Below are 10909 nucleotides of genomic sequence, written 5' to 3' on the forward strand. Positions count from 1 at the left end.
GGGAAAGGGCAGGACGAATTACAACAATTAGGCTGTGTCTCTAAGTTCAACATACGAGTGGCTTTCTTCAATTACATGACAGTTGCTGGAGGGAAGGCTCTGGTAAATATTATTACCACCATATATTGCGGTCAGATTGCTCTGTCAGCCACCCAGAGAGGCCCTCTCATACAATGATTCATGGAAAAAGGACACCTGGAAATTTAATCAGTGGCTTAGCTAGATTTATATGTGTTTGTTTAGGGATAAAGAATGACATTTACATTGATTATCATTATCAATAGCCCATAAGCTGGAAAGGTACATAATCATCATCGAACTGATCATACTGTATGGCTAGACTTGTAATGAGCTCAGAGATATACAATCAATGAAGTTGGATATGATAATAGTGATCTATAAAAATTGTTTATTAAAAGTTGTCAGGGTGGCTGACAACCATTATATTGATAGAAGACAAAACAGAGTAAAGTATTATAACAAATTACTACTCATTTTCATTTTAATATATTGTAAAATGTAATTTATTGCTGTGATCAAAACAGTATATTTAGCATCATTCCTCCAGTCTTCAGTGTCACATGATCCTTCAGAAATCATTCTAATATGATGATCTGATACGCAAGAAACATTTCTTATTATTATCAATGTTGAAAACATTTAGGCCTACTATTTTTTGTAATCAGTCATTTTAAATCATAAAAATATAATGTAATAATATTTCACAATATTATAGTTTTTACTATATTTTTTATCAAACACACACACACATAATACAATTTGACATTACAAGACATATTTTACTTAATGTTAATTCACTAAAAGAAAATGCTTATAGACTGTTGGTATATTTTGAAACTCACACAAGGAAGAGTTAACTCTTTTGTTAATCGACCAAGCAATTGCAACAATTCATAATTCATAAAAAAAAAATGATATAAAGATAATAACAGAGGTAATCACATTCACACTCACTCAATTATTGTGTTTGTTTGACATGGTGGCATTAAAGTCACTCTCACCTGTATATGAATGACGCCTGGCAGACCCCCAATCCGGCCCTCGATGGACTGAACACAGGAGCCGCAGGTCATGCCCTCGACCCCCAGAGTCACACGACACAGTTTAGTGCTCGACGCCATTCCTCCTCTGGAACATAAGAGAAAACAGGGTATGTACAAATGTGTAGGCAAAAATAACATGCAAGTGTCAATCACTGGACAGAGGACACACAAGCAGCTTTCTGACCCACAAGAGCAAACATCAGCCATTCCCACGCTTGCAAACACTTTAGACAACAAACAGTGAAGCAAATACGACCAAACTCAGTGATTCTGGCCAGTTTTGCTGGATGTTTGGAATGCAAAAGCAAACTATGAAAAACAATTACATGAATATTAGGGCTATCAAATCAAAAGTTTGTTTATATATATATATATATATATATATATATATATATGTGTATAAGTGTGTGTGAATGTCTGTGTGTGTGTACACAGTATTATATTTACACACACATATCATATAAACACAAACTTTTATGTTAGATGCGATTGATCGATTTAACAGCCCTACCGAAAATATAAAGCAAGATATTTCCAAGGTACCAAGATGCATGACCAAACTTCTACGTACTTTTTGCTAGTCTTAAACATGACAACTCGTTAACAAGACTTTAATAACAGTCTCATTAAACAGACTTGGCTTTCTTAATAAAGAACAATTAACACACTAGACACCCTCTGAATGTTACTGACACACATTTAAATTAGGCTAAATTCGAGTTAAAGCCTCACTTCCAGAAGTTCCAGGAGATATAATGTGTGAACGTGACTAAGGCAACGTACAACAGAATAAATCAATATTACACAATTCTTATTTCAGAAGCATGAGTTTCTATATTTTAAAACAAGACTTCTAAATCATAAACAAAACTCCAAATAAACTCAGTGGATATTTTATCTCACTTGATGACATTAGATGATCTAGGCTACTCATTTACTATAATTTACTGAAACACAATAAGGTTTAATTTGTTTAACCTTAGTTAACTAACGTTACATTAGTCAACATGTCCCTCGTTTGAGCTCTCTGTCCCGAAGCTAACATAAACAGCATACGTGAAGAGCACAACACAGCTTGATTTCTTTACCTTTCATGCGAAGTGATGATCCAGAGTCACTGGAACAGCAGGTTTAATCCTCACAGGACGTTGCACTAACTTGATCGGGAAGTTTTACTGTCACTTTCACACTGACAGCAGTTAACGTTAGCTGGCTAACATATACTTTCCCTAATCTCTGGCAGCCTTGAGCACCTCACGTCCTCAGAACATGCCCACATCGAACAAAACACAACACTAACGTGTGATGAGTGACTAAACACAGCAGGAGAGCGTGTCCTGCTGGATATTGTTAAATCCATGCGGAATATTGGGCTATCATCATCCGGGCGCGCGGACCACAAACGCAAATCTTTCCCAGTGTGTGTTCGAGGACATCAACAGCCGCTGCAAACTGCGCAGACGTTCAAGACGTCGTGGCAGGTTCAAGTGCCTCAGTAGTGCGTAGTCTTGGAGCTACGGTCAGCAGCACGCATGAGAACTCTGTGGTAGGTTCACGTCCACGTTAAGGCAAGCTCACACTCAGTCACACTACACGACTTTGGGCTGGATTTTGCTGTCGCGGGCCGCTTTCCAAGGTGTGTAACAAAGCCTAGTGATGTTACGTTTGACACCAAAGCTTCGAGGCACGCAACACTATCTCAAGTGAAGCCCCCCGTTTGCGTGTATTGGTTTCACAGAGTCACGTGATCGACGACTGACTGCCCAGTCACGTGAGCAATTCGCTTTGCGTGTTCGGACACCAGGTGCCAGTTGCATAAACTATGTTGAGACTGTGTATTTAGAACTAGTTCGACCAAGAAGTAAACAGTCTTACTTTCTGTAAAAAAAAAAATTCACTGTTTAGTTCAATTTCATAATGACAGGGCAGGCTACATTTATTTTCTGTGAAGACACAAGTGATGTTTAATGCCACATACTGTATGCTTTGCATGTGTTTAACATCTCTAATCTTTTTGCATATTGTGGATTTGTTTTACAGTCACAATGCTTTAGTACATGCGGTGCGTTTTTGTAGGCCTTTATATTGAAAATTATGGCTAATTAGCAGGATATCCACTGTACTGTCCCATAAACAGTAGTAAGAAACCTTGAACCCTGAATCAATAAGGGTTGCTTGTCCTCTGTTTCTGTTCAATAATCTCATACAACAATACAAAGTTCTATCATAAAGGTGTAATGTGTCTTATAAAGGGATAGTTCACCCAAAAATGAATTCTGTCATCATTTACTCACCCTCATGATGTTCCAAACCTGTATGAGTTTATTTCTTCTGCTAAACACAAAATAAGATATTTTGAGGATATGGGTAACCATTATGGGGCCCATTGACTATACCATTAAAAATACTATGGAAGTCAATGGTGCCCCACAACTGTTTGGTTACAAAGATTCTTCAAAATATCTTCCAACACATTCCTGCCTTAAGACCTTTGATTATCATCATTAGGGCCATAGTCAACATATGTGTAGTTTTATTACTTAAGGTATGTTTACAACAACACATCAATGCACAGTGAACATTGATGACTTTTTAATAAAGTTATGTTTATTTATTCAAGGATTTAATGTTATGAATTTGTGTATTCTGTTCATATTTCTATAGGTTTTGAATTTAATATTAGTAATTTACACTTTTGTGTAGTTTTAAATGTAGTGTTCATTTTGAATTTTTGTGTGCATGTATACATTTTATACGTGTCTACTTTGTACATTTTTGTATAGGTTTTAAATATAGGTTTTGAATGTGTACTGTTCGTACACATTTGCGTAGATTTTAAATGTATTATGTGTTGTATTTACACTTGTGTATTTTGAATGTATGTACACAATTATATATATTTAGGCTGTAAATGCTAGACTTTTTTAAACATTATGTATTGTTTTATACAAATACACAATCTGTATTTGAAAACAAAGTGTATTTAATTTATTAAAATAATGCCATAAATAAAAATAAATAATAAACTCAGATGTTGGGTTACTTTAAACCCAACTGGCTGGTTAAAATATCCAAGAGTTGGGAAAGTGCTGTACCACCCCATAGTTGGGTTACCCATTGGGTTAAATGGCATAATAGGATGCGCGCGCTCTGGTGCAGTGGAGTTGTCGCGCGCGAGTCTGATCCATCCTGTTCTCTCGCGCTCACGTGCCAGCGGTCTCCCAGTTCAGAGAGCTGTGGGAGCAATAGAGAATCATACACACAGTCACAGATGATGCAAATTGCAAGTAAAACTTCACAGCATAGTAAATAATGTGTTTTGGGATGGTATGCCTGATAAGGAAGCTTGGAACAAGTAGGCTCTTATTCGTAGACGACTAGAGCGATATGGTTTCCTCGTTGGTTTGAACATATCAGTATGTTGCTGAGATGTGGGGTCTGTATTTATGTGTCTATATAAGGCGTGGGCTGTAGCCATTTACAAGGTAGGATATATAGAGAGAAATCATCGCTCAGAAAACATTGATTTGTGACCCATATATATTAACTGTATTGTAATGTATTGGTTGTTTAGTTTTAGTATGCCCATAGTAGGCTTTGTACAGTATATATAATATAATACACTGTGTGCAATCAAAACGTCTGACCCTATAGTGAAAATGCCTACTGTTGCATTATTTTCTGATTAAATACTGTAAGGCAAAAGTTTCATTACAAATTATATTGTCATCATATCAATTTGAAAAAAATAACTAGTCTAAAATCTGGGAATTTCTTAGAATTTTATATCAGCTTGAGCTGCAAAATCATGTTCTTGTGTTGCAGTGGAAGAAAGATCATCTGATCTTTTGAATTCACATAGTTAATGTAATATTTTTATTAGTGAGTATATTTTTCAAAATCCTGTTTAGTTACTACGGAACACCTAAAGGGACATAAAAAAAATATATATTTCAAAATATTTGCGTTCTCTTGCAAAACTTTGCATACCTCACAATACTTTTACTTTTGCGGGAAATTAAACAGGAAGTGTTTGTCCGAGCTCACAACAGGTTTTGCGAGAGAACTTAAATTCTTTCCACCCCCATATCCCTTTAGTGGCTCCGTAAATTACAGTAAATTCCACTAAACAGGATCGTTTAGTCGTAAATTGTTTAAATGAAATACATTTTTTCATATGCCTTACCTCGTTATTTCATCTGACTCCATAAATGAAAAGGTTTTAATGATATCTGTGCATAATTAAATGTGAGCGAAAGTTTAACTATTCTTTTTAACTCTTTACTGAAAATAATGTCAGAGTCATTTAGAATAAAATCAAATGTTTACAATTCATTATGTCATTTATTATGTACCATGCCAATTACATAATCAGTTCAAAGATAATCAATACAAAACATCAAATGCTCTGGAATAAAGAGAAAAAGATGTACCTGACTCAAGAAATACATAATAATAATTATGGGCAGATCTCATTACAAATCGCCCTGAGCCTTCTTCAGCGTCTCCATAAATACACAGACCAAGGCAGAAACCTCTTTTCAAATGTAAAGATTTACTAACAATGGGAATTTGCATTGAGTTTACACCTTTGAGAGCAGGATGCCATTTGCCTGGAAGACACACCCTCCTCGGTGTGTGCGATTTATCTCTAAACTCTTACATACCTTATTACCTTTTGTTTTACTTATTTGGGAATGAGACCTTTGTACCAGTCGCACTGAGACATTTCAAATGATACCAAACATGCGTAATACTGTATGAGTAAACCATAGGGGAGATGTAGATAGGGGGGGGGGGGGATGTAGATTAGGATTGCATAGGTGAGACTTGCGTCTCGAATGGTGGTGCTAATTTCACAAGAGAGAGTTCAAATGTTAATTTCCAGAAAGGTCCTTTGTCTTCTCAGGGAGTGGTCGTTCCTCAAGTAGACTGCCTGGCATTTTCTAATTTCTCAAGTTTTACAGTACATCCAAACAGGGTCTTCCACCTCACAGCAGAAACCCACTGAAGAAATGTGAGGTCCACATGGTCACCACGTGGTCCTGCACGTATTCCACTACCTGTCTCTGGTAGACAGGGCTTTTCGCCGGTGGAACGACGTCTTTCACATCCCAGATCTTTGGAGGAGATTTGAATTTGAGCTGAACCAGCCAGATACGTCTCACCTGAGATCCACGCACCTCTCATCCAGAAGATCATCAGAAGACATGCTCAGCACCTGCAGTATGTGAGCTTCAAGGTAGGTCAGTTTTAGAAAGGGTGATACTGTCACATCATTCATGGAAATTAGCTACATACTGTATACAGTAGGCCTACTAGCGATCAAAAGTTTTGGGTCGTAAGATTTCTTTGTTTTTGAAAGAAGTCTCTCATGTTCACCAAGGCTGCATTTATTTGATCAAAAATACAGTAAAAAACAGTATTATTGTGAAATATTATTACAATTTAAAAGAACTCTTTTAATATATTTTAAAATGTCATTTATTGATGCCAAGCTGAATTTTCAGCGTCATTACTCCAGTCTTTAGTGTCACATGATCCTTCAGAAATCATTCTAATATGATGATCTGCTGCTCAAGAAACATTTCTGATTATTATCAATGTTGAAAATAGCTGCTTAATTTTTTTGTGGAAACTGTAATAAATTGTTCGTTGATAAATAGAAAATTCACACTACTGTCACTTTGATCTGTTTAATGTGTTCATCTTGGCGAATAAAAGTATTAATTTATTTTTTCTTTTCTTTTTTATTACTGACCCCAAACATTTGAATGGTAATGTACTTACATATGATCACATACGACTGTTTTAAAACCTCAATGTATAGTGTGTTTGTGTAATGCACAGTACAGTGTTGAAAAGTAAATGATTGTAAAGATCCATCTGATCTTGATGTCTAAAAAACAAAACAAAATGGTATGCATATGCAGTAGTGTAGTTTTAAGAAAATAATTAAGAAAAAGAAAAAAATGGTCATTTTAAAAATACCAAAAGAATTTAAAAATATAAAAGATAAAAAAACATGTTTCCAGGTTGACAGCTGCACAGAATCTGCAGAAGCAGCCTGAGACATTCTCTCACAGCTGGTGAACTGCACTGTTTAGACACCGGGTCTGATTTCCACAGTATGGCCAAGCTTCATGGATGTGTCTCAGGTACAACAGAAACTTGCTCACCCTTTCCGTGCGACATACCAGCTGAATATGACGTCCAACATCTGTTTTAAAACTTGTCGCTTGTTCAAAACTACTAGAATGTCTCAGCTGTCAAACTTCTGTACCATGTAATTTCACCCTCCACAAAATCCTGACAGTTTGAAACACCGCTGTATAACTAGTATTGAAAGTGACAAGTTGAAGCTCGTTGTGGCTTGCTTAGTCACAAAAGATTTAAAAACAAAGAAAGCTGTGCTTCTTTATTTAACTGTACAGCACTCAATACCATCTTGATGGAGAAGATTCATCACAGATCAGTGTGATGGCTTCCAGATGGCTCTGTTGTTTGTGTCCTTATTTCTATTTACTGTCGTCATATTATACAACATCCAGAAAGATCTGGATGAGTCAGTGCCCTCACCTGGATGCTGAATTATCCTTCAAGCGTCATTTCACTCTGTCTAGTGTGCTCTGTTGAGGTCAGGGCCATATAAGGGATGAGGTTCTTCTCAAAACTTTCTGATGAGGAAATAATCTACTGTACAAAAACAGACCTAATGTAAACTCAGAGGTTGTAAATCAATGTTACATGCTTCTGTTAAAGCCATCTGTTTGCTTTTTTTCAACTTATTTTTTAAATAATTGTGTTTAACATCTGAATTTGTGGTGCGAAAACTGCATTACCCATGATGCTGTACAGAACACTCCACCAATCAGATAGTTGCGGCGAGCAAACAGTGCCAAAAGAGCTCTGAAGGAAACGCTCAGTTCATGAAGCACTGCGAATGATTTATTCAAGTTGTTGAGTCTCGCTTTTTGCTTTCAAAACTTAAATATTTGTGTGTATTTTGTGTGTGTATGTATATATATATGCAGATTTTGCAATACACTTTATATGTATTGTTTCTACAAATTATAAAAAAAAAAAACTAAATTAATTGTTTAATATTTATTCATCCTTTTACATTTTTAATGGATTGTCATTTGCAGTGATTCATGGGATTGTAGTTCTTTCCCTCACTAAAGCCGTTCACAGTCTTCTGCCCTTTTGTCCGAATTTCAAATACTTTTTGCTTCAAATCAAAGTTTGTAATGTTGTGATTCACCTCGTAGCCGGCTGAATTGGTTCATGGCTTAAACACTTTTAAGAATACAAAAAAATTATTCCCTATGGAAAAAATTAATGGAACAAATACTTCCAGAACAAATGGCACTGAAAAAGCGGATGGGCACTAAAGCACTCTATAAAACAAAGCAAATATTAGTAACACTGTCCAACAGTTACACCAGTGGATTAAATTCCAGAAAGAGGCTACATCTATTGGCCTAATTGAGTCAAACTGGTGGAAAAGGATGAACCTATTAGTTAATTACCACTTCAACTAACCAAAATTAGCTTGAAATATCTTTAAACACAAAATGATGTTTGAACAAGGCCTCAAGTTGTTTTAAACCTGCATGGGTTTCTTTCCTCTGTTGAACACAAAAGAAGATATTTTGAGGATATGGGTAACCAAACAGTTGATGGACCCCATTGACTACCATAGTATGGAAAATAAAAAATACTATGGAAGTCAGTGGGGACTAGAAACTGTTTGGTTACCAAAATTCTTCAAAATATCTTCTTTTGTGTTCAACAGAAGAAAGAAACCCATGCAGGTTGGGAAAAACTTGAGGGTGAATAAATGATGTCAGAATATTCATTTTTGAGTGAACTATCCCTTTAAAAGCTCTAACCTTACTGAGGATTTGATGTTAGATAACTAGAAAAATAACAAAATCAACAATACATGAAACATGATTTTCACTGTGCTGTATTGTTGTAGTTATTCATTTTGAAGGAATGTAATGCTTTAAAAACTTGATTAATTTGTGTTAACAAACAGCATGTTTATGTATTCAATTTAAAGAATATAAGTTTGTAGTTTTATGTTTATACTTCATTTTATGTTTGAAAATTAACCAGCATGCCTACAAAACAAATAGCACCATAGCGGGGTGACCTCATGAAATAATGAAATAATGCTTCATGTAAAGGGTATGAGAAGCCAGAGGCACTGACTTTGCCTGTCTTGTCTGGTCTGTTCTCAGTCACACTTTGTCTCAGCACTGACGGTGGTGTTTTTGAATTCCAAGTCTCTGTCCTCTATAAAAATGGATGACACACCGGTTGATGACCCTTCCCTGAAGGTACTGGTCGCCAACAACAGTGACACGCTCAAGCTGCTGAAGATGAGTAGCTGTCCTCATGTATCTCATGCAGGTCAGTGCGTCACTATCTGAGTCATGGCAAAACTAATAGGTTAGGATTTAGACTGAATATGAACTTGGTTTCAAGTCCACAAGAAATCTAAATGGACCCGTTTTCTTTTTTAATACCCATTGCTCTTATTAATCTAATTCACTTACAGTAGGCCTACATACAAGCTAAAGCTAAGCTAAAATCATGTCATTGACAAGTCACACACTTTAAACTCACACTTGAATATCTGTTTTTATTATATTATTATCATCCAAATTATTCTATAAATTATTCCACCATAGCTTGTAAAATCCCAAATAAGCCTATTAATTTTAGCAACAGTAAAATTATTTTAGACATATATAGCCTATGATATCATTGTAAGACTGAACGTTGTTTGAATGAAAATAAGGAATTTTGTAAGTTAGGGAAATTCTAAAGATACCCGAACCCACAGGCATAGGAATTTCGTTCACAACCTCGGTTTTTATGACGTATCGAGACGGAACATCCAAAACAATGCTGTGTGCTGGGATAAATGTGCTCGCTGTATGTGCGTAGCCTACATATGATCATATTTTGACCAGCTGAGAACTCGTGAAGAGCTATAAGATGTGTAAAGGAGTCGCAACAGCGGCAGGAATCCCTCCATCACTCACATAAACGAAGATCTTCTGTGAGGAGACGTGTTTCTGATGCCTGAACTGAACTGTAATGGGCAACATCTCCACTATGACTAGAAAAAACTGGCATGCTTGAGCATTTTGTCCTTTTTAGGGATGTGACATCATGTTCAGTTTTTGGTTCGTTTGCATGTCTTTGGTCCGTGTTGCGTTCATATTTCATCCCATCTTTTCAGTGATCTTGGTCCGCTTGTTTGCTGCACACCAGGGTTTGGATGGCAGCGTTCACACTAATCCAAATGAACCGCACTAACAGAGCGATTGCACCAGGGTCCGTTTTAATCGAACCAAACATGCCAAGTGTGAGCACACCCTAACTGTATACCTGCATCGACGTGGTGAACGAGAACCTGGGCCAAACCCTGTTCCACACCATCAAGAAGAGCAGCTGGGAGGCCCTCATCCGCCACTCGTCCCAGGGCAATATCGTCATGTACTTCTTGCTGGACGAGGAGGAGTTTCAGCCCTTCTTTCGTGAGGACTCACCCGTCACGCATCTGTGGTCGGGTGGTCAGTAAGCCACGCTGGGACGAAGAGCTGATCCGTATCGCCGATCCGATGGCCATCGGCCTGGGCAAGTGATTCATGGAGTTTGTGAAGATGTGTGGCGGCCGCTTGAGCTAGCTGTCCATCATGGAGGAGGTGCTCATTACTGACAACACGTATACAACATCGAGCAAATCCACAGCGAGGTGTCCTAACATTTTTGGTTTCCTGATATGATGCCCACATGTTAGATGCATTAAAGCATTTAGATATCCA

At 36.9% G+C, this 10909-nt stretch overlaps 2 protein-coding genes, 1 long non-coding RNA gene and 1 pseudogene across 4 annotated transcripts in view; 2 read left to right on the forward strand and 2 right to left on the reverse strand.

Moving 5' to 3' along the window:
• Positions 1-3278, reverse strand: part of LOC309504558 (copper-transporting ATPase 1-like) — a 29105-nt gene extending 25827 nt beyond the window's left edge. The window contains exons 1-2 of the mRNA XM_082177708.1: positions 2153-3278; positions 1023-1149 (exon numbers count right to left, since the gene is read on the reverse strand). Coding sequence (XP_082033834.1) covers positions 1023-1142 — 120 coding nt within the window. The 5' untranslated portion in view covers positions 1143-1149; positions 2153-3278. The remainder of the gene's footprint in view (positions 1-1022; positions 1150-2152) is intronic.
• Positions 1-10909, forward strand: part of LOC309504606 — a 384924-nt gene that overhangs the window by 360676 nt on the left and 13339 nt on the right. The window lies entirely within an intron of this gene.
• LOC309504579 (ankyrin repeat domain-containing protein SOWAHA-like) overlaps positions 1-10909 on the reverse strand; it is an 81801-nt gene that overhangs the window by 29626 nt on the left and 41266 nt on the right. The gene's annotated exons all lie outside the window — the stretch shown is intronic.
• Positions 3428-10748, forward strand: LOC309505285 (F-box/LRR-repeat protein 21-like; annotated as a pseudogene). Its single transcript, XR_014211812.1, has 5 exons — positions 3428-3431; positions 6087-6306; positions 7100-7222; positions 9314-9485; positions 10466-10748. The product of XR_014211812.1 is annotated as an F-box/LRR-repeat protein 21-like (transcript).

The sequence above is a fragment of the Leuciscus leuciscus genome (assembly GCF_965113295.1).
Source record: "Leuciscus leuciscus genome assembly, chromosome: 8".
In the NCBI taxonomy this organism is placed as follows: domain Eukaryota; kingdom Metazoa; phylum Chordata; class Actinopteri; order Cypriniformes; family Leuciscidae; genus Leuciscus; species Leuciscus leuciscus.